Genomic DNA, 23,321 nt, shown 5'->3' on the forward strand with positions numbered 1-23,321 from the left:
CCTCCGGGTGGAGGTAATGACAAGCACACACCCAGCTTTTAATCTTTTTTTACGTGGAACTGCACATTCCTTGGCTGCTGATTGCCAGAGGAGCGTTTGGGGAGTGGGGAAAACAACTGAAAGCCCTGCAGTTCCCCGTGGCCAGGGATTCTAGCAAAAGCCCTTTATTTGGCTTGGTTTCCATCCATCCCTTCTGGAGGCCAGCACAGAACATGCAGGGCAGCGACATCCTGCATTCTAGGGGCTTCTTCATCTGATAGCTTTGATCATGGCCGCTTCCTTGGAGCCCAACAGCGTGGATCTTTGTCAGCCGTAGCCCACAGCATCTCTGTGCTTTATCAGCTATTTGACCACTGCCTGTATTTTCTGTTGGCCCCAATAAGCAGCCTCACCCCTCATCTCCCAGTGCCCTGATTTTGGCTAGCTTGGGTTTCTCTTTGGGTTCTGATGGCAAGGCAATGTAAAGAGAAAAAAAAGAAGGACAAACACACAAACATGACAACAAGTGTCTGTCACACCATTATTTCTGCCACCCATGAAAACCTTATTTATGGCATTATTTTCCTGCTGAGACAACAGGCACTCTGAAAGCAGCAGCAGGTGTGTTGTGCAGGGAAGCAGATGCCCCTGACCCCAGTGGGACGTTTACCTCCAGCATAGCTCTCACGATTGAGCTGAAGCCCCAGTGGGCCCATGGAGGAAGCAGAGGAAGCAGCAGGCTGCCTGGAGCCTGTGCAAGAAGGTCCTTTCTGTCCTGGCACAAACAGGCAGACTATCCTCTGTGAACACACACTGCAGAAGTAGCTTCACAGCAAGGTGGGATTCCGCCAAGATGCACCAGCAGGAAGGAGTCTTCTTGGCCCTCTGCTTTGGGTTGTAGGGTTTGCATCAGTTCCAGTGTCTGTGCACTAAGAGGTCACAGATATTCCCAGCTCCATACGGTTAGAGAAGAGTCCTGCTTATCCTCTCTCCTTTGCTGCCTGGTGTGTGTGTTCATGACACCTTGCTGTCCTCCGTAGGTGCAATTCCGAGGTGAAGTACGACTCTGAGAAGCATTACCGGGATGACATCTTCTACGGCCCCATTCCCACTGTCACCACCTACAGCGAGACGGTCATCGCTGCACCCAACTGCACCTGGCGGAACTACAAGTCCCAGCTGATCTTCGAGCCTCGCCAGAAGCCACTGAGGTTTCAGAGCACGACCATCATTTTTCCTAAGCGTGCCAAGAACATTTACCGGACCACCCTCAACTACAGCCTGGGCTGTGCCAAGCGCTGGTTTTCTTCCAGTGTGCAGCTGGAACTTTGCGAGGAAACCAGCCCATGTGTCATCTACAGCGAGACCCTCTGATCCACCCTGCCGCTGGCAACCTTGTGACCTCAAGGAGGCCGTGGCCTTTGCTGGGTCTCTGGTTGGGCCCTCATCGATGACGACTAAATATTAATGGCTGGAGAAAACGTCATCTTGGGTGAGGATGAACTGGCTGGGAGGAGGCTTGCAGGGCATGGGATGGTTTTGATCAGTGAAAGGCTGGCTTGCATTTTGCGACGTTCCTGACATTTGTGATCTGGATTTTATTTTATTATTTTTTCCAAGCATATCTATTTTTGACTTGTGCTTAGATGAAATCAAGATGACTAAGGACCCTGTTACCTGTAGCAGAGTGCTGCCTTGTGAGCTCTGTAGGTCTTGTCTAGCACATGGGTGAGACTCACTTCAGAGCTATTTTGGTCTTCTTCAGAGAAGACCAACTGCAGAGTCAGCATCCGGCCTGCCCAGCACACACCAAGCCCGGTCTCTTGGAGTTTAAATGCAGAGGAAGATATTTGTGTCAATACTTCACATCCTGCATCCAACAGCTTACCTGGGAGATAGCTGCAATATTACACCACTGCAAGAATATCAGGCCTAACTTGCTTGTGGGAGTGGGGACTGTCACCAAGAAAAAGAGGAGGAAAGCAGGTGCACAGTGCTTCTGCCAGCAGCTAGCTGTTCGCATACTATAACAAGGCATGGCACAAGCAGGTGATGGGAGGAAGGCCTACCCTGACCCACAGCCACCTCTTCTGCAACCCCAGCCTAGCCACGAGGATGCAGGGGAGACTAAGGAGACTGAATAGCTATGGGGCTGTTTTCTAAAGTGTCCAAGGGGCTTAGGAGCCCTTTTTCAGAAGTACTGGCAGCCCAAATGTTGCCATGCTGTTTGTTGTACCTAACACCCAGTTTGCAGGGATCTTTATGCACTCACTTTTGAGTTTCAGGATGTTACAGAGAGGAGCGTAGCACAGCAAAATGTTATCTAGCTTTAAAAAAGCCGGTGCAGGTTTAACTCGAGAGTAAGGTTGCTCACCTTCTCAGTAGTTTCCATAACCGTGTCATGGACAGCTTACCTGACTGTGGAGGAGCATCCAGACTGTCTCTGTGTAGAGCCTGAAGTATTGAAGAGCCAAAATCTGTGCAGGATTTTCTTAATCAGCCAGGTTGTAGCAATTAAACAGGTATTACACAAACAGCCGAGCTGTCCCTGCAACAGGATCAAGCACAGAGATAACAGGAGTCACTACAGCCATCCTAAGGTAAACCGTTCCCACTCATGAATCACATCTCCCAGTATCTCTTCACTTTGTTAGCTTGCTGAAAATCTGCAGGAGCCTGGATTCCTACAGACATATAACCTTTGAAAATGGTATGGAATTGTCTCCAAAAATCATACCAAGAATTTCTGCATGCTGCTCAGAAGAGCCCAGACTTAGAAAATAACCACATAGATCTGGAAATTAATTTCCAGCTTTCATTCTTCTAAACTTTCCATTTTTTTTCTGACTTGCTGCAAGTCTGATTGAGTTATTTCAGAATGCAGCTAAGAAGCCAAGTCAGAAAACCTATTAACAGTGTCAACAAGACACAGCTGATTGCCCAGAACAGTTGACGCACAAACCCACAGAGATTTAAAAAGAAATCCCACAAAAAAAAAAAACCACAAAAAACAGTCTGACAAACTTTAAGAAAAATAGTGACCTACAAAGATACTTTTTTTCCATCAATTTTAAAAGGCAAATGGTAGGTGTGACCAGAACTGTGACCTTTATGAAACAGAGTTCTCTTATTTAAAATGAAGCACTTTTTTTTTTTTTTCACCTTAAATCCTGACAATTGAAGCATCAATAGTACTGAAAGTCATATTCTGTGGTAGTGGTGAGCTCTGCCTCTGTCTGGGAGTTAGATCTGGGTAGGAAGAAATGTCTCATAGGATTTCCAAGGCTTCCACCTACTGCAGAATTATTTTCAGCAACACAGAAAGGAGGACTGTATTTGTTACTGGTCAGATTTTGCTGTCACTCACCATCAGCAGCAAAGCCCAGAGAAGCAACATCTGCCCCCATGGGGATCGATTCCTGAAGCAACCCTTCTCCCCAGCACTCCACCAAATGTGAGCGCTGCAGAGTTAGCCAACAGGGCACCTGAAACTAGGCTGAACGTGGCCCTAGTGCAATGCAGGCTGGTGATACACTTACTTGCTAACCTGTCTTGAGGACTGTCCCGTATCTCCTAGTGCTGCGGACAAGGCGTATCACGGAGTTGTTGGGCCAGTGGAAGCACTTGTCTGCCTTCCTGGGCACGCAGTGAAGGCCCGGGAGGGCTCTTTCCATGCACCCTTGAGAGTCTGTGGCAGAGGGGAAGGTTTCCAAGCTGAGCGACAGTGTAATCCAGGTTCAAAAGCAGCTCAGGGCCAGGCAGGACTGGCTTGGGTACAAATAGGAAGGTCTGTCAGGCCAGTCCTTGCACCCAGGAAACCCTTTTGTGACGACAGATCAGATCGCAGGCACCTCCGCTGAGCAAGCGTGGGGACAGGCTCGTTGTGGGCCTCCAGGCTGAAGGATTGCCTGAGACTCCTTGTTCTGACCACCCATCAGGCTTTTCTGCTGCTAACAGTTGAATTGCTCCCTTGCTACAAGCACAAAACTGCAGTTTCTGATTGCTCTGGTCTTTGAGCAGGGCAGGTTTTCCCCCAGGGCCTGTCTCCTTGGGTCACAGTGAGAGGCCTGCCCAGCCATGGGCCTTTCCAAGCAGACGAGACCCACACAGACATCCCTGCACTTACAGGAATTCTGCCATGTATTTATTTTTCATGACAGACCTGGCTTCAGCTTTTCTGCAAGTTCGTCCTGTCCTGTACACGACAGAGCCAATGTACCAGGTTAATCTCATGATCGTTTTTATCCTGGCCAGCTGCGGTCTTCTACCTGCTTTGTCTGCTGTTAGTTCTGTTTCCTCAACATTGGCTGCAGTGGAAAAAGAAAATTCAAAAAGCTAGTGTGCAAATATAAGTCCAGTGGGTTTATATCCACCACAGCCTGGTCTTTGACCCCACAGGGATAGGGGCTGCTAAGGCAACGTCTCACAGGTGGACGTGGCCCCCAGGAAGGTGCAGGGGAGGGCTGCATCCTTGGCAGTGCAGGGTCTCCACCCTCCCAGGCTGCTTTGAAGCCTTACGCTTTGTTTTCTCTGCAAATAGACTAGGAATGACCTAACAAGCTCCCACTCCTTTGAGCTTAAGCAGGATTTTTTTGGTCTTGCCATGTCAGGAAAAAAAAAGCCGAGCTGCGTAGCCAGGGACAGGCTGTGGTAGGCTACCATCCTGGGCCACATCCAAAACTGTGATATTGCCAAGTAAGTGCCTGTAGGAATTTTTGAAAAATACCGTCTTAGATGGTGTCTCCCCCGGGCCCATCACAAGCTGCTTTTCTTCTCCGTGAAAGCTGGCACTGGAAAGAGACTTTGTTCTGTGCAAAACCACAATGGGCACAGATCCCACCCTGCCTGCCCACCCTCTGTCCCTATTGCTCCTAGCCCTGTGGCTGGGTGAGCAGTGCTAAGAGACAAAAGTCATCTTGCTCTGAATTTGTGAGTGCTGATTATTATTATTATTATTATTATTGGTTTTGCTCAAATACCAGAAATTGAGTTTTGGGTGCATGTTGCGAATAAACCGCTCCCAGGCACCAAGTGCTTTACTTCAGTACGTTTTGTGCATCTAGAAGAAACGATTAGTTCCACTAGAGAGGTCTCTTTCTTTTAAATGGAGCATTATTTATCTCAACCAACAGATCTTTGTTCAGGTGTATTTTCTCAAAGGTACAAATGATAAATCTAGCCCATGGAAAATGCTGCTCAGAAAGGTGAATTTCCTTGAGCAGCTGGGACTGTGACAACATGATTTCTCCCCAGGATCCTAACATGCCCGTTGCCCACAGCCCTGCATGCCTGATGGGTAAATCACATTCTGTCTTTAGAAATTATTTTCCACCAATAGTTATTTTGGGATCAGAATCTTTCTCACAAGGCTCCTGGTTTTGGGTTTTCTTTTATTTTTTATTTTTTATTTTTTTATTTTTGAATTTTTGTGCTTTTTTGGGAGGGAGGGATGTCTAATATGCTCTGTTTTACATCAGAACAGAACATTTCAGAAGGTCACTCTCTGAAAGGTGAGGGGTTTGCCCTTCATCCTCTTCACGCCTGTGATCGTTTTACCCCTAAATGCAACAGAATATGCTTGTGTCTGGTCTGCCTGCATTGCTGTCATTGCATTTGGGGTCAAAAAGGGGAAACCCTAGCTAAATATTGAACTTTAAGAATCTGCATAATACTTTGCACAAATGCAGAGAACAACTTTGACCAAAACAGTTTACGGCTTCTTTCATTTTTTTTCTATTTTCTTTCCATTTTTTTTTCTTCCTAAGCCAGCTCTACTTTTCTCAATGTGAAACATATTCGCACCCTAGGTGCAGACTTTCTGGGAATGATGAAAATGAGGTTTGGGTGTTGATAGCAGTGTTTGAGTGAACTGCTGGTCAGAGAAGTGAATGCTATTTACTATTTATGTTGAGTGAGTCTTACAAAAAAAAAAAGGAAGGGTCACTAGGAGGTAAATGAACGAAAGACTTTGCAGAGCAAACTGAGGACTGAAGGCTGTGTGAATCTGAGATAGACGTGAGTGGGTCTGTGTGTGAGCACTGTGAGCTAGGATACTTAGCCATTGTAGTTTTAACCTGCTTTTTTTTCCTTCCCTGCAGGGAAGGGCATCCTTGCCTTCTTTAGAGCTGAAACACAGTCAGATCCATCCTCTGTCACAGTCACGCAGTCCCACTGAAGTCTGTGGAGCTCAGCGTTCCCCAGGCTTGCAGGGGACTCTGTGCAGAGCTGTGCCTGTGTGCAGAAAGGGGAACACGTTATAATGACGGATCTGGGTGTGGGATATTCACATTTCTACTGCCAGATAAAGTCCGCTCCCTGAGGATTACCCCATCACTCACAAGTTGCTCAGTTCTGGGCACATCCCCTACAGCTCACCAATAACCATTGTATTTGATGACTTGGGAGGCACTCATTCCTCTTCAGATACTGTGATGGCCAACAAAATGAGCAAAGTATCCTGCCATGTGAATCGTGACCTGAAGATGGGGTTGAAAGATGTTTGAGGGTTAGAGAAGGGAGAACATATTACTGGTGGAAATGCAGAAGGATGTGTCATATTTTTATTTTTGTAAGTCTGATTCTCTAAGTGCTTGTAAAGTACTTGACTGTTGTATATGTGGTGATGCAGTAGTTCTCAATATCCTTTTATTTTTGTATATTCCCCATCTCCACAATAATCCCTTCCTGTTCAACTCATAGAGAGTAATTTAAGAAGACAAAATTTATATATCATAATAAAATGTGCAAACTGTCGTGCTGATGTATGTGAGCTTCCTTCATCTTTCTTACCCATTTTCTTGGTGTCTAATGCTCCTTTCCCATCCAGAGGGAATGTTTTTGGTGTCCTCCTCCTGCACCCATGGGATTTGGCCCAGCTGCCCCAGGTCGGGAGGCTGTTGACTCATATGGGCAGCAGCATGACCTGACACCTGCTCTGTCCCATACGTCCCGTGAAAGTTTAAGTGACTCAGGCAAAGGGCACGAAACTCGCTTCCTGCAGAAGCTGTTTTGCTCGTCAAGATTTCACCGGTCAGCAGTTTTACAATTTCTTATCTTAAATTTCCCTCTTCCTGCTCAATCTTGTTCTACCCAGCTATGAAGCCCTGGTGCTCAGTCTGGTTAGTTCCTCTCCCAGTGTTTCCACGCCCTTCAAGGGCAGGCAGAACCAATGTAATGCTTCTTTCATGGCCAGGTACCCACATCCTCGTACACTACCAGGACCCCTGCTACTTCCTGGCTTTCCGAATCATGAAGGCAGATGGGTTTCATCAGGGCTAAAACCCTGCCTAGCCATGAAGTTTTAAACCCACTGCTATAAATGCCTCAGGCTCACCAGCCAGCTATCAGTAGAGCTCTCAGCTGTCTTCCAAGACCTAAGATGTCTGCAGGGAGAATCTGACACTAATCCTTATGGAAAAATCATATTGGATTTATAGGGATGAAGTCAATAGGCTTGGACGAAAACGGCTGTTAAACGCTAAGGAATGGAAAGAAGAAGGAAAGCCACGTTACGCAAGAGGCTTGCTTCAGGTGCACGGGAAATGCCCGTGTCCTCATCCCAAGTTTTTCTGACACAAATTATGGCTGAACTGCTCCCAGGATGAAGGATGGGAGATGCTCGTGCTCAGGCACCTGAGGAATGGCAACAGCATAGTGAAGGCAGGGGCTGCACGGACTGGGCGAGTTTGATGGTCGAAACCCAAATGCCAGATGAAGAACATGTGCATCCACTCCTGTTATTTAAATAAAACCATAAGACATGAATGCCGTCCAATGAAGATTCCTGAGGTGGCAACTAAATCCTCAGAAGCAAAAGCAGTATTAGATGCAGGATATGTGTTTTGGCAAGCGCACTCAGATGAGCTAACTCCTAGGGGCTTTTACTGTGCCATTTGGATGTTGTAAATTTAAGCAGATGATGCTTGGTATTAGTTTTGCTCCTGGGATATTTCAGAGAGTAATTGCACATATCTCTGAGGGATTACAAGGTGCTGAAGTTATAATGGATGGACTTTGAGTTTGGACGAGATGCCTTTTTGAACAGAAGGAAAGGTTTAGGCTGGTTTTACAGACAGCACGAACGCTGTGTGTAAAGTGCCAAAAGCCTCAAGAGAAAAGTTGCTGATAATGGGCAAATACAAATTAATAATAATAAAAACCCACATGCCGGGATCCCAGTTCCACAGATGCCTTTATCAATCTAACTCCACAGCTATGCACAGCCAACAAACAGTGAAGGGATTTGACAGGAAAAAAAACACCTTACCTGACACTGGAGTAGGAAAAGCCCCGCTGCCAATCTGCCAGCTTGGAACTGCCACGTGCGAGGCCTTGGGCTCCATCTCCGCTCCTGTGGCTCAGCAGATGGCAATGTCACAGCCTGGACCCACTGAAAAGTCTTCGGAAGATCTAGGTGGTGCCAAGCATGAGGAAAGTCACGTCACAGTCCTTAGAACAGTCACAGGCCTGTGCCCATGCGGAGCAGCCACCAGCAGCACGCCTGGGCTGAGGCACAGACTGCCCCTGCTGTGGTACAGGACACCGAACGGCCACCGAAGGCAGCTCCGTGGGGAGCAGACGGTGGGTGGCAGGCTGTCACTGCGGCACTGCAGCAGCTCCCAGCCCCAGTGGCAGGTAAGTGCTGGCACCCGACTCCTGCCTGCTCTTGCCTCTCCCAGCTCATTGCAGAGGGAGGGGGCCAGGACCTGCCCGGCCCTGCACAGCTTCTGCTGAAGCACTGAGTCCCCTTACCCTGGCAATGTGCTCAGCCACGGGGGGCAAGTGATGTAGGAATAGTTTGTTCTCAAATAGGATAGAGGGTCCTGGAATTGTTTTTGGGGGGCGTGAGGATGGAGTTTTTATGAGCTCCATTTTCTGCTTCTAATAATGATGCTGGATCCAAACAGCTCCACGCCTCAGAGTCCAAGGCAGACAGGGAGTTCACATCTATGAGGATGAAAACGCTCGTCCTGCCAAGCCTTTGATGCTCATCGTATCCTTCCTACCCTGCAAACAGGCGGACAGCACATTTCTAGCATAAAAATATCCTCCTCTGCAGTTAACCACCTCCAGATTCCCTTCCTGAGCCCATCCTCAGCCCGGTGATTAGACATTTCTGTACACATAAACATCCAAATCATCTCCCTGGGGCTCTTCCTTTCTCACAAGCAGATCCTGAGACCAGCGGCTATTTGCAGCTCCGTGAAATACAAAAGGGATCAGGGCCTCTTCCAAGCTGACCGCTGCAGTCGGGGGCCCGCTGCTCTGCACAGAGCGCTGGGTTTGCTCCTCGGCCACGCAGCCTCCCAGCACGTTGCCCACCACTCTGGGGATCAAGCTGCTCCAGATGCCCTGCTCATGGCTTTGGGAGGCAATGCCGAGGGGGCCACGTGCCTTGGGAAACCTACGGTGGCACCAGGACATGCAGTAGGGGTGCACAGAGGAGGGACAGTGCAAAGCACCCCAAGTGCAACGCAGTGGAGGAATGAAAAACATGCACACACGCACACACACAAACGTGCACACAGGCACACGTGCGTACTAGCTTCTCTTTGATGGGGGATTGTCGAAACGTTACCCTCCCCTGGGGCTCTGCAGTGAAATAATCTGATTATTCATAAACCAGCTAGAACCATGAATCCCTCATTTATCATTTTAACATAAATAATAAGGGCAAGAGGAACACGACAGCAAGAAACTAGCTATAGACGTAGTGTTGAAATCTGCCCGTTTCTTTTAAGCATGCCCCACTTACTGATAATAAGCAGTGATCCAACCAATTCCTCGTCTGAGTCCGCAAGCATTGGATTACAAAGGACACAAGCCAACACCCTGCTTTATGCTAGTGGAAGTCCATTTGGGTGGGAGGCCAGCTAGGAGAACGCAGCGAATTTAAGAAAACACATTTGTCTTACTGACAAATGCCTCAGGAAATAAAAGCCTTCGTATTCTTCTTTGACCTCTTCCACTCCCAGATGGGTTTTTGCTGTGCTTCTGACGGAGTTTGTTTAGCACCTGCCCCTCCAGGATGTTCGCTGTAGGACGGTTTAGGAAGGGGCTCCCCAGTGCCTGTACGCTCGCAAGGTGCTGGTGCCCACTGCTGGGTTTCGGTCGGGTGCCATGGAGCTGTCGGCCCGTTGTGGTGCAGAGCTGGCACAAGGTCAGGTTTTAGCTTTGGGTCCAGCTCCCAGTGGGGCCCTATGGGCTGGCAGCAGCACAGGCCTCTTAGAGCATCCTCGGCTGGCTGCTCGTGGGCTTTACCCCGTAATATAGATGGAAGCAGGGGATACAGCATCCAGAGCCACGCACTCCCCGTCAGCTGGGAGAGGAATTGAGCATCTCCACCCCCTACAGCTCCAGCCTGAGCCCGCTGTCAAAGAGAACGTGGGGAGCAGCCGAGCAGCACCCCAGGCTCAGGGGCCTTTGCTAAGCACGGCGCTGCTCAGCCTCCAGCTCTGCCCTTCAACTTCGCAGCCTGGGCTCTTTGCGAGTCCCCCAGCACTTGTAAACATTTTGGCAGCGCCAGCCCTGTGCGCAAGCCCCAGCCGTAGCCGAACGCGCTATTAACGAGCCACGTGCTTTGACAGCCTCCAGGCTTGGCACCAGACCCCGGGGACCCGGCCGAGCCCGGCTCCAGCAGTGCCCGGCACAGCTCTCGGCAAAGCTCCGCTGGCAGAGGGGCGAGCGCCCGGCTGCGGGAGAGCCCCGCTGCGTGCCCCTGCCCAGCCCCTTCCCTGCCGCTCACCCCCTCCAAAGGTCTCTCCTCGATGTGCGCTCAGAAAGAAAGAAAGAAAGAAAGTCTCCTATATTTTTAAACACTGCCTAATGGTGAGGAGTAACATCTGGAGCGCAGCCTTGCCCCTCACGCACAGTCCTCCCTCCGCAGCGAGCGGCTCGCCGCATCGCCCCACGAACCCGGCGGGACGTCACCCAGAGGGAAGCACGAGCTCCTCTGTGCCGGCCCTCCTGCACCTGCTGGTGGCCCGGGGACAGCAGAAGTGGCCGAGGGGACCGCTGCTAGCAGAAAGCCCTGGGGAGGTGGGTGGCTGGTAAAAGCCTTGCTTGCGGCTGGGAGATCCTTGGTCACCGAAGGGAACGGGGCTGCTCAGATCGCCCCCATCGCTTGTGCCTGCGCCTCCTGTGCCGGCCCCAGCTGGCCCATCGCCCTGGTGCACCCAGAACTTGGGGTGCAGGAGAAACCCTGCTTCCTTCAAGCCTGTTTCCAGCGAGGCTCTTCCAGCCAACATTAACACACATTGCTTTACTTCCCAGCACGGCCCGGGGCAGAAAGGAACATCTGGACCTAATAAAAAGGTTGTTCCCCCTGCACAGAGACCCAGGAGCAACCTCTGCTGCGCGGTTCCAGCCTCCGCCGCTTGGTTTCTCCTTCTCCAGTGGATGGAGGAGGCAGCTCTGCAGGACGCTCCGGCAGCCCACGGGGACTGAACTTTTCCTGGTAGCTTAAAAGTGGGCCCAGCGCAGGGCAGTGAGATGGGTTTCACGTCTCAGGAGCCAGCACCACGTGAAATGGTTGTGACTTGTCATCTGGGTCTGGAGACGGGGCATAAGGATTTGTTGAACAGAACGGAGCTCTTTTTCTATTCCAAAACCACAAAAGCTGGAGATGGCTCTAACCCAAGGCCCAGGATTAACATCCCTGTGGGGAGGAGCTCTGATTCGGTCCAACTGGAATCCAGCTCCAGACCTGGCGCCCACCTCCAGGCACGCACCGGCCAGGCTCCTCGGGCCTGACCTCTGGCAGCCACTTCGCTTTCTCTACAGGGCTCAGGACGAAGCAGCAGCAGAAACCATTCCCTGCATCTCGGGCAGAGCTAGACCAGGATTGCCTGCCTGCTCTCCAGCCTTCCACAAACAGAGGAGCCCACACTTCTTCAGCACCCGCCTCTCACCAGAGGTGGTTCGGGGCTGTTGCAGTGTGCACGGTGGAGCTGCTTTAAGCAGAGTTCGGGACCACGCTGAGCCGGCACGCAGCGTCCTTGGGAGCAGACGTTCGGATGGGAGCGCGGCGGCATTTCCTGCCCCTGCCATCTCCTCAGCAGTACCAGCACAGGGTTTTCCCCCAGCTGGCACGTAGCCAGCCATCAAAGAGATCGCGAGTGACTAATAAGTATGAAAAGAAGTTGGGTGAGGGCAGCAAAAATATCTGGCCAAAGATCAGCCTTCACTGACAATTGCTGCTTTTTCTACGTGGAAGTGCCCTGCTGAGCTTAAAGCAGCGTCTGCTTAAAGCAGAGCACCCTGTGAAGGAGCTCCCCACACACCACACTTCACCAGGCTGGGGACGTTTGCACCATTCACACCGTTCCTGGCAAAGGGAAGCGCCCTGTGCTCTTCAAAAGTGTGCACCAGGAGCAACGCATGGCTGCTGCTCTGTGCCACACAGGTGGCAGAATCCAGCACCGGGCAGCGCCGTGGGCAGTAATCCCTGCCTGCTCTCCGCTCACAGGGGCTGACAAGAGAAACTGAGAGCACTGCACTTGTACTGGCGGTGACACCGACCTCGCTTCGGACACTGCTCCACCTCCAGTCAGTGGCAAGTGATTTATTGCCACTCCGCTGCCCGGAGCCCTGACAAATACTCAGTCTGGTAATTACAGGAGGCCAAAAATGAGAGGATAAACAAACCTGACGATAATTCAACTGTTACATGCACACAGTGACACCTTTCTCAAGTTTCATGCGAGCCCAGCCCTTCCCTGGCCCGGCTCACAAATCAAAGAGCATCCGCCAAAGCTCCCTGCGCCCTTGCCCAGCACCGATAAGAGCCAGGCATGCATCAAAAGCCACTCTGGTTTCCTTCCAGGGCACTCACCAGCCTACGACGTCTCATCAACTGCCAAAATCATCTCTTCAGCCCTCTGTCCACATTGCTATCAGAGAGCATACATAATTTCAGGGCAAATCACAAGAAGCGGTGAGTGGCTGTTTAGACTGCCACTGGATGGTAGGAAATGCTTCCTGCTGCAGGGCTCCTAGGAGCCGTTACCAATTTTTTGCTCTCTTGCAGAGCCCATGCTCTGCTTGGGGCTGCTGGGTGCGCACCACAACCTGCCTCCCGGGGAGGGCACAGGGATGAGTGCTACCTCCACGTGTCCTTTGTATTCTGGTGCGTTTTTACCTGTTGATCTTACCGAGCCCATCGCCGGGTGCCACAGCCACGTCCCTCCCTGCTACCAGCAGGGCGCACGGGGCGATGGAGAAGCCGGAGCACAGAGATGCAGGGAGGACGACCGCAGTCTCGCTCTGTTTCCTCATGGATCTTCTGACTCGTCCAGGCCTGGCTGAAAAAAAAATCTTCCTCTTGCTTCAATTCTTTCCAAAAGAAAAGAAAACAAAGGAAAACACCAGCCCCATAATATTAACTAAACATTAGTTCACCACCAGGAGAAGGTCACGGTGCTCCCGCACCTCCTTACAGCCTCTGTCGAGGGCAAAGCCTTCAGGGAACTTCTTTTATGTTTCCTCTCCCCTCCAAAAATCGCTGTTTTGCCACCAAACCAAAACCCAAGTGAGTCTGGGTTTCTGACATTTTTCTTTATTGCTGGTTTTTGAAGCCATCTGCTTTTGTCCCATTTCATTTTCATCTCCTTATGTAAGAGCTTTTCAAGTAGGCCTGAAGTTTTCCATCATTAAATCATAAGTGCTGGCCTTGAATGTAGCGTTTTCCCACCTTCTGTTTCTTCAGCATCAGTGTGAATTATTGACCAGGGCAACTGCTGTCAGCCCTCATCACCACTGAAATCCTGAGGCGGGAAGCTGAACAGCCTGGCTTCTGTTTGTGCTATTTATTAACTTCTAATTGCCTTCCGAGCAGCAAGACTTTCCAAAAGAGGAACTTCAGCAGAAACCACTCTCATTGGGCCCGGAGATCTTCAGGCTTTAGGAGCCAGCACATCTCTACCTCGCGCACGCGGCTGCAGGCTCGCTGCGCCTGGGTGCTGCCAGGGCTCTCAGGCTGGTGTGGATCCTTCACCAGCCCAGGGACAGGAGTCTTTCGGACACCGTGCACCCCCGGACAGACAAATGGGGTCGCACAGGACCACAGACAGCCCAGGAGCATCCCCCACGACTTGGGGCAGCCTGAACGGACCTTTAGGGTTTAAGCACCTGAAATGCTGTGCCTTATGCCTGTAAGCAGAGATGCCCATTGCTCCTTTCAGGAGGAAAATGGTATTATTATTACTATTGTAAAACCCATTTCTGAGCGCCGTAAGAGGCAGCTGAAGATCACCAGTGCAAAACCAATAATAGCCCTCTAATGGGTTAAGTTCCATAGAGTCACCCACAGCCGTACCCCTCAGCCCAGCACCACAGCGGGAAGCCTGTTCCCCTTCACCACTTGCCCTGTGAAACAAAACCTCCTCCACATCCCCCTGCAGCACAGCCCCAGGCCCCTTCGCTCCCGTGGGCCACTTTCTGAGGCAGCAACGCAAACCCTCGTGCTCCAAACAGCCCCCAGACACCCCACCCCACAACCTCCCATGCCAAAAAAATAATCCCATGGGTACAGGTGTGGGAGGGGGACTGATGGCTGGGGCCCCAGCCAAAGTCAACCAAAACCCACGGGACGGACATCAGGGGTAAAGCAATCCAGAGCAGCAAACAGCTACCAGCGCTTCTGTCCCAGCTGCTAATTAGGTAGAGCTAATTAGCTTCCCCAGTAATTCCCTACAGGGCTTGGGAGGGTTTATCCATCACCAGAACTTTTTATTTTTATTTTTCCAACCACAGCTGAACACTGTTTCGCTTGGCTGCTATTCAAGGAGCATTGAAGCCAAGGGGTCCATTTGGTGGCATTTGGTTAAAGGGTCCCAGAGCCATCCTTGGGGCTCAGGGTCCCCCAGCCCCTGGGCCCACTCCCCACTCCCCAGGCCCAAACAAAGCTCCAGGGGGCTGTTTTGTTTTGGGAGGGTTTTCTGTTTCCCCTGTGAAAAGCCAACAAATAGTCTGGGGCACGCAGGGTCGGGGGAAGAAGTCTCGGTGGCCAAACACATACTGCTGCCAGGAGAACCCAGGGGCTGTTTGATGTCTGGGGAGCTGCCCGCAGCAGCTCAGTAAAATGAAATGAAAATATAAATAAGAAAAATAATAATAGCGGAAGAGGAAAAATCCCTCTTCTGAGATGTTTCAGGCTGATGGGAGACACATTAATGATAGGGAAAGATAGGGAAACCGAGGCAAAGAGGGGGCTGTGACTTAGCCAGTGCACCCACCTGCAAGCCGTAGGAGAAGCGTGCGAGGCCCCTCGAGCTCCAGCCAGCAAGCTCCCCCCTCACCCACCCGGGGCAGGGTCCTTCGGGGGGGGCACGGTGCAGTGTGGGGCCAACGCTGTGCCAATGCCAGGGCCAGCCTGGGGTGCACACCGCAGCTCCCACCTGCAGAGCCCCCAGCATCCCTTTTTCCCCCTCTCTCAGCCCATTTTGCCAGGGGTGCCCCCACCTGCACCCCGCCACCACGGGGTCCCCAACCTGCCCCGCTCCCACCCATGCTGTGGCATCAACTCGCTCCTCCTGGGCTTACGCACGGAAAGAAGCAGGAGAGCAGGAGAGCTGTATTTTGCTGGCAAAGAAGCTTTTTTTTTTTTTTTTTTTGGTTTGTTTGTTTGCCTTTTTATTATTTAAACAGTCAGGCAGTGTTCGGCCACTGCTGCCCACACCGCTTGCTGGTGGGCGCGCTGAGCAAAATAACAGTGAACAAACCCTTCACCTTCAGTAGAAGAAAACCACCCCTTCAGAGCAAGCTGCGTAAATATTTACACCTCGTGGTTTCTATATACAGCCTCGTCTATCATACAACTCACTTCAAAACAGCTATGCACAATTTGCTTGTACAAAAGATAGATATTTCCCCCCTCGGTACAGCTGAAACAATAAATTGCCCAATAATTTGCTTGCCAGTTTGTACAAACTACGAAGTCGGTTAACGTTACCTTTAAACTGGGGTTGTTTTGTTTCTCTAACAGCTTAACATGCCTTTCTCCTCCTTGGCTGCAGGATGGGGATGCATCACGGCCGGCAGCACGACGACTTGGGTGATTTGGGGCAAAAGCGCGTGAAAACAGAGCCTTTGGCGGGCAGGAGGACGCGAGGGCAGGACGGGGGGGTGCCGCTTGCAGTGCTCGTGACCTAGAGGAGCAGCAGCTCCCCGCTTCCAGGTTTCCCCAAGGGCGGGACGCCGCTGAAGCCAACCCCACACACGTACCCCACACGGGCTGCCCCAGACAGGGCCAAACCTCCAGCATGGAACCGGTGCCACCAAGGCCTTTCCAGCCCTGTGGCACCACCAACCCCTCCTCATAACACTGCCCTGCGCAGGCCACGCGCCCACCGAGCCATCAGCCCCACGATGACTAAAAAGTACCTCACAAACCTCTCACGCCTCTTGAAAACGCAGCGAGGCCCTCGCAGTGCAGCCCTGGGCCAGGCCTCGGCTTTGCTTCAGCGCTCCCAGGCCTCTGGGTGAGCCCACCAGCTCCGAGCCCCTCCTCCAGGCACACGAAGCCATGGTGGAAAGGGCAAAGCAAACAGAATTGGGCTGTGTAACCTCCTCCTGCTGCGTGGCGGCGGTGAGGTGGTGCCTCGGCAGCTCCCCGCTGCCCTTCCCCACCTCAGCCAGCAGGCCCCGAGCCCAGCCCAGCCCGTGGGGTCGCTTCTGGCTGGCGTGGGATGTCCCAAGGGGCTGTGCCCTGGGGCAGAAAGGGACAAGACTGCCCTGGCTGGGTGGTGACAGGGCTTGTGCGGGCAACACCGAGGGTGAGGAACCCAAACGCCGCCCGACGCCTCCCTTCGCGCGCCTCAAGGTGAGGGAGCGCCGGCAGCCCCGCGCATCGTCCCGCCGCCCGAGCTCAGCGCCGTCTCCACAGCCAGGGCCAGCGGGGCCGGGGCTGTCCCCTCAGCGGAGAAGACGAGCCCCAACCATGGAGAAAGCGAGCCCCAGCCATCCTCACGCCACCTCCACACCGCTGCTCCACGCTTCTGGGCACCGCGGCCCTGCCAGTCGCATCCGCTCTTCAACAGCGACCTGCCCCTGGCTCGGCCTCTCCTCAAGACACCAAAGCAGCACACAGTATTGCTACTGTGCCAAGTGGTAACTTTATTCTTTGTTGTGTTTTTTTTTTTTTTTTCCTCTGTCTGAAAAGGTTAAGGAGGCGGCTTTGAAAATGGGTCGAATTTGGATTTTTCCCAGCAAAATCTGCGACACTTTAATAGCGTTATGCCCAGACATCAGCTCTGTTAGCTTTACATCTCAGAGCCATGAAGACACCAGCAGCAATAACCTGGGAACTGAAAGACTTCCACATCGCTTGTGCATTGTCTCGTTTTTTTTTTTTTTCTTAAAAAAAAAAAAAAAGCACAACAGAAAAGACACAAACATTGATGAACATTAAAAACCTGTACATTGTAAAAAACGAAAAACAAAACAAAACAAAACAAAAAAAAAAAACAAGCCCCAAACAAACAACAAACACCATCATTCTCTTGCTTTGAAATCAGAATCACCCTGGGAACATTGCAGGGGGAAAAGAAATAACCATCGAGAACGTGACAAGGCGATCCTCGCTGTCTGACACGCGGCGGATCAAAGAGCTGCTGGAAGGCGGCGCGGGCTGGCTCCCCCCGCAGCGGGAGAGGCGGAAAGTCTGTGCCGTGGTCTTGTTTCCTCTAGCGTATAGAATGCAAAGCATTTAATACATTTTTTTGTGTTTTTTTTTTTTTTTTTGCCATTTTTCTCCCCCAGAGCGAGAAAGCAGAAGTGAATGAAAAAAAGTCTAATATTTTGTTCTTTAACCATGTAACTGCAGATATGATCCAACATCATGGAATGAAAAAAATAATGTAAAGTAGAGCATTCGTGTGTATCACAAAAATACAATAAAAACTTTTTTTTTCTTTTTTTTTTTAAAGTTTCCTGTGAACTCCCTGCCATGCCGGCCTCCTGCCCGCGCTGCCCCTACACCCGGCCAGCTCTGGAGGGCTCTGGGGAATCAACGACTGCAACCAGCAAACGGATTCTGCTGAATTAGCAGAGGTGTGTGTAACGGGGGGCCCTGCAACCATGGCAAGATTTTCTTTTTTTAATCTAAGTTCATACATTCTCCTGACTTACAGACGACTTTGATGGATCACTGTTACCTTCTTTTTTTTTTTTTTTCTTTTTTAAACATTTCCATACAATGGACAAACACATCAAAGCCTGTGTGTAAGAACAGAACCTCTTTTACAGCATGTAATACTGTGTTTTGTTTAAGTCCTTCCTTGCGTAAAATATTGACATAATTCACTGAAGGTATCAAAAATATACCCTGTAGACCAATACAATTTACAATTGCCTTTTCTCACCATTCAGAAAACAATGCACTTAAAGCAACCGAGCCCATCCCCAGGCGATGCGCGAGCCCCCCCGGGGAAATCTCTTCCCACTCCAATTGCAGCCCAGGATATCCATCACCGAAGGGACCAGCTTTTTTTTCAGAAACGGATCTTCCCTCCCTCCCCTGCTCCTCCCAGCCGCGTTCAAAGCGCGTTGAGGCCAACGCGTCCCGCGCGGCCGGGACGATGGGCTCCCCACCCTCAGATCAGCCGGGGGAAACCAAACTGGGTTCGATCCTATTTGACATTTTTAAATCACTTTTTTTTTTTTAAACCGTCTCAAGGTTTTGTGTTTCCGTGGCACAGCCCCACAGAGCCCCTCACTCGGCGCTGTGGGAGCAGAGCGTCCGTGTGCGCGCGGCCCCGGGACTTGCGCGGCCACTCGGTCCCTCTCTCGAGCGCGGGGTCACCGCTCAGCCATGCTGGCAAGGACGAAGGTGGGATCCTTGGGTTTTGTCTCGTTAAGGCTTTTTTTTTTTTCTTTTTTAGACTGAAGAGGATGCAGAAATTTCCAGATGTTGAGAACAAAACAAAAAAAAAAAAAAGGAAAAATAAACCAACAACAAAAAAAAATCACCCCCCCCAAATTGGCTGGTTGGGAGGAGAACATTAAAAAAAAAAAAAAATTAAAACCCAAAAAAAAGCTCTGCTCCTGCGTCTTTGCTCGTGAGAGCCAGCGGGGCCGGGGCGCTGGGTGCTCGCCCCGGGCGGCTCGCTCGCTCCCCGTGCCGTCGGTTTGGTCGCCGTCTCCCTGCTCCTCACTCGCTTCATTCACTGTCCGAAAGGGTTTCGTACTGGGAGCAGAGCAGGGGCTTGGGCTCCTCGTCCCACGCGTGGTGCTGGCTGCCGGGCGTCCCCTGCGGCAGGGGGGCGGCGGGGGCCGCCGTCACCACCCCGCTGGGGAGCCGCATGGTGAGCGGGTTGTAGGGGAACGGCGTCGAGCCTGCGCGGGGAGGAGAGGGCGGGGGGTCAGCGCCGTGGGGCTCACCGGGGGGCTGCTGCGGGGACACGCGGCCCCCCCCGGGCCCTACCTGCGGACGACGGCCGGTCCTCCCAGACGCGGTTGGTGAGGGGCGTCCTCCGGTTGCAGTCCCCCTCCGAGTGCACCGAGGACACGGACGGCGGCCGCTCGCCGGAGGACAGGCCCGGCGCCGGGGACTTGGCCTTGCGGCTGTTGGGCCTGGCAGCGATCTTTGGCTTTCCCCCTCCTCCTGCAAAGAGAAGCGCCCGCTCGTCACCCGGCCCGCGGGGAGGCGGTCGCGGGAACCGGGCCGCGATGGATTTTTGGGGGGTCGGGGCAGGGGGGAAGGAGTGCATGCACCCAGCGCTTCCCCAGCACCACGCGCGGTTTGAAAGCCTGCAGCTGCGGGTGGTGGCGCGGGAGGGACGGGGATCCACGTGCCGCTATGTGGCCAGCTACAGGGAGCCCGTGGCCACGAGGGTGCCGCAGCCCCGAGCGTGTTCCCCGTCCCTGTGGTCCTTAGTCAGTTCTTACAGCAAAATCAGCCAGATTTTGAAAGGCTTAAGGGTCAAAAGAGCCTGTGCCGGGTACGTTAGCCCAGCTAAGCAGGAGGAAGCTCCCGAAGGGGGACGGATGGACGGGCTCTGTGTCCCACCCCACCGGCCCTGGGCAGCCTCTGCCGGGCGCAGGGAAGCGCGGGTGGAAGAAGCTGCTGGGTTCATGCAGTGGCCAGAGAAGCTTTTCTGCAGCAAGCCGGGGAGCGCCTGCTCTGAGCTGGCCCGGATGGTAACACGTGGCCCCGTGGCTTTGCCCTGGCGTCACGCGGGGTGGAGGCCGCCCCCGGCACCACCCTGCCCTTAGTGGGCGTGCGGGGGACAAACGCCTCCCTGACCCATCTCTGGTTCCCTTCCTTAGCTGGGGCCGTGCAGAACGACCCTCCCGGCTCTGCTCCAGCCCCCCAGCACTGAGCGACCCCCCTGCAGCGCCCAGCCGGGGCCCTCAGGTGCTCAGAGCAGCCAGGGGCTCGTCCCCAGCCCTGGTCTCTGAAGATGTCCCTGACCTGTCCCCTCTGGTTCCCTTAAGCTCTCCCTCTTGCTCCAGGCCCTGTCTGTCTCAGCCAGACCCTGCCCTGACACTCCTGAGCCCGGGGTGAGGAGGGAAGCGTGACCCTGCCCGGTGTCCCCATGCCTGTCCTTTGGGAAGCCCAGCTTCGGGCACGCGCTGCCCGCTTAGACCTGGCATCCCCTCCTGCTGCCCGGGGCCGAGGCACAGCAAAAGGAGCTTTGCTGGGTGTGCTGGGCACGGGAGGGGGTTTTACAGGCGGTTTGGGGTGGCTCTTTTAGGTTATGGCTTTGGTCTTTTGGGTGTGGGGTTCCCCCACCCTCCTTTACGTGATTAAAAAAAAGGGGAGATATTAAAAAAACTGTAACAGGTGGGGAAAGAGCACAGTCAGTGGTTTAGAGAAAGCAACAGCACCTTCCGAGACTATTAAATTAACATCAAACAAGACCAGGATTAATCAGCGGATTCACAAAGCTCAAAGCTGGGGCAGGGAGAAAAGAAAACCAAAATGAACAAAAACGGGGGGCGGAGGGGGGAATAAATCCACCCGCAAAAGGGGAAAAACAAAGGCTGAGAATTAATAACACAGAGAGAGCGAAGGTGGAGAGGGCTGCAGACCTGGCAAGGAGCGCACGTCCTCGTTTCGTCCATCAGCAGGAGTTATGGGCATAGCAGCGGGCAGGCTTGCACTGGCATTCAGAGAGTTAAAAGCATTGGCACTGAGAGGTGAGCGCTCTTCCCACTGCTCGTCATATTTACCCATTAGGGCTTTCCTAATTATTGCCTCCAACCCCATGTTGGTACTGGAATTCTCTTGGACCGACTGGCTCCTACAACTGATTAGCCCTGGGAGATACGGGAGGGGGAGGAAAGAGGGGGCGGGAGATGGGGGGGCCAAATGAGAAGAAAGATGGGGGGACGGGGAAAGGGGAGAAAGGAGACAAGGGAGGAGGGAAGAAACAAACAGTCAGCACATTCTCGCAAAGCAACAAACTTTGTCATCTTGTTCTGTAAAGCTCTGCAAAGCACTCGGCGCGGGTTGGCCCCCCTCCTCCTCCTCCTCCTCCTCCTCCTCCTCCCCTCTCCATCCCACCCCAGGGCTTGGCAGGGGCTGGCGGTGGGAAGGGAGCACTGCGTACACCATCTGCCTGGGGCCAGGGGAGGGCTCGGAGGAAGCAGGGAAGGGGAGAGGGGTCTCTGCTGCACCCCGGGGGGTGGCAGCACCGAGGGGGCTGAGCTCCCCGCCCGGCCAGGAGCAGCGCGTGGGGAGGAGGAGACCCCCCCTGGGGTCCGTAAACGTAGGTGTGCGGAGAACTTTGAGGCTGGGGCAGTTTTCCATGGAGGAAGAGACAGGGTGGGAAGAGGGGGTGTTTGGAAAAACCCCATGAAAAGTGGATGGGAAAGAGGTGCCCAGATTTTGGCCCTGGCATAAGAGGTGGGAAGCAGCCCCCGGAGAGGGGCACGGACCCTGCGGGGCCAGGCTACGCTGGGGGAGAGGGCAGAGTCCTTCCATCCCTCCTCGCGCTCGTTGCAAGCCCCTCACCCCTCACCCATCCCACTCCCTTCCTCCCCATGGGGCTGGGGGCCCGCGGCGGACCAGGGCCCCCTCGCAGGCTCGGCCGTGGCTACGGGACAGGCTGCAGAGGCGAGGTGGTGTGTCCGAGTGGTTGTGAGTGTCAGAAGCCATGCAGTTATGGTGCAGCGCCGCACAGGGACCAGAGGGCACTAGGCTCAGCCACGCGACCGTCATTCCCAACGCGGCGGTTACAGGGAACAAGCAAGGGCAAAATACAGACACAAAACCAGCGGGCTGGCGAGGGAAGCCCCCCGACAGCCCCCAGCTCGCCCCGTCCCGGGGGGGTTCGTGCTGGGATCGCTGCCTCTCCGCTCTCAAAGGGACGGCTCCCCTTTTCCTGCGAAGGGGCAAGGTCTCCCCGGGTACCCCTCCAGCCAGACCCCGCTCCTCGGCTCCCTATGCTCTGCTCCTCCCTCCGGCACAGCAGGAGCAGCTTTAACCAGGGGAGGCTTTGGGGAGGTCAGGCTTCACCCCTGAATTCTGTCTGCCACGGACCATCAGGTCCCAGCTGCTGACAGGAGCCACTTCTTCCCAACGAGGACACCACTGACAGCTTGCCTTGCCCTCCTACTCCACAAGTCCTTGCCCTCCTACTCCACAAGTCCTTGCCCCCCTGCACCACAAGTCCTTGGCCCCTACACCACAAGTCCTTGGCCCCCTACCCCACAAGTCCTTGCCCCCAGGCCGGGGCTCGGACCTCACCCCAGGGCGTATCAGCATGCTACGGATGCAGACCGGCACGGGAAGCGTGTGCGGCACCGGTGTGTGGCACCCCCCTGCTGCTGCGCAGCCCCCGGCTCCTTCCCTTGGTCATTCCTCCTCTTAATTATTAAGATAACAACCTGGAGGTGTCCCCGCTGTAGGAGGGTGTTAATACTTGATTAAGTATTAATTAATACTCGTCAGTGGGGATTCATGGGAGAAAGCTGCGCTGCTGGCAGGGCTGGATCCCCGGGGGTGATGGGGGCAGGCAGGCAGGATGTACAGGACGTGCCTCCTGCCCTCTGGGACACCAGCCTGGTCCCAGAGCCCCAGCCACGCCACGGGACCTTCACACAGACGAGATGGCAAGGGCTGGGTGCTGCTGCGAAACCCCGCAGCAGGCTCTCCTGGTGCCATTTGTGTGCCCACACCGACGTTTCGGCAGCTACGCAGGACGCAGGCGGCAGCAGCTCAACAGCCTTCGTGCCACCCTCCTGCCTCGGGCTGGCCTGTCCCATGTCCAGGAAGCCCACCCTGCCTGCCCGACCCTATGGGGCTGCTTTTGGCCCCATTTTTTTTTTCCAAAATCCCTTCCTTAAGCTGCTCGCTCTCCTCTTCTCCCAGCTGGGCTGAAAGCCGTGGGTGCAGCAGG

The 23,321-nt window shown here is 53.4% G+C and overlaps 2 protein-coding genes across 20 annotated transcripts in view; one reads left to right on the forward strand and one right to left on the reverse strand.

Annotated features, from left to right (window-relative positions):
• LOC310883670 (refilin-A-like) overlaps window positions 1–18,181 on the forward strand; it is a 29,393-nt gene extending 11,212 nt beyond the window's left edge. The window contains exons 3-4 of one of the 2 annotated variants that reach the window (XR_014573641.1): window positions 1,020–2,579; window positions 6,078–18,181. Coding sequence is in view for 1 of the 2 variants with exons in the window: in XM_083804442.1 (XP_083660568.1) it covers window positions 1,020–1,353 (334 nt within the window). In the remaining variant the exon portion in view is untranslated. Of the gene's footprint in view, window positions 1–1,019 lie in introns of both variants that reach the window. The other variant, XM_083804442.1, reaches the window with a different exon arrangement.
• The window catches only part of NCOR2 (nuclear receptor corepressor 2), a 234,249-nt gene continuing 228,002 nt past the window's right edge, over window positions 17,075–23,321 (reverse strand). For 16 of the 18 annotated variants that reach the window (XM_083804413.1, XM_083804415.1, XM_083804414.1 and 13 more), the window contains 3 exons: window positions 21,010–21,237; window positions 19,400–19,579; window positions 17,075–19,311 (listed from right to left, as the gene is read on the reverse strand). In XM_083804413.1, coding sequence (XP_083660539.1) covers window positions 19,136–19,311; window positions 19,400–19,579; window positions 21,010–21,237 — 584 coding nt within the window. In that variant the 3' untranslated portion in view covers window positions 17,075–19,135. The remainder of the gene's footprint in view (window positions 19,312–19,399; window positions 19,580–21,009; window positions 21,238–23,321) is intronic. The other 2 variants (XM_083804426.1, XM_083804416.1) reach the window with 2 other exon arrangements.

Source organism: Anser anser (genome assembly GCF_964211835.1).
Source record: "Anser anser genome assembly, chromosome: 18".
NCBI lineage: Eukaryota > Metazoa > Chordata > Aves > Anseriformes > Anatidae > Anser > Anser anser.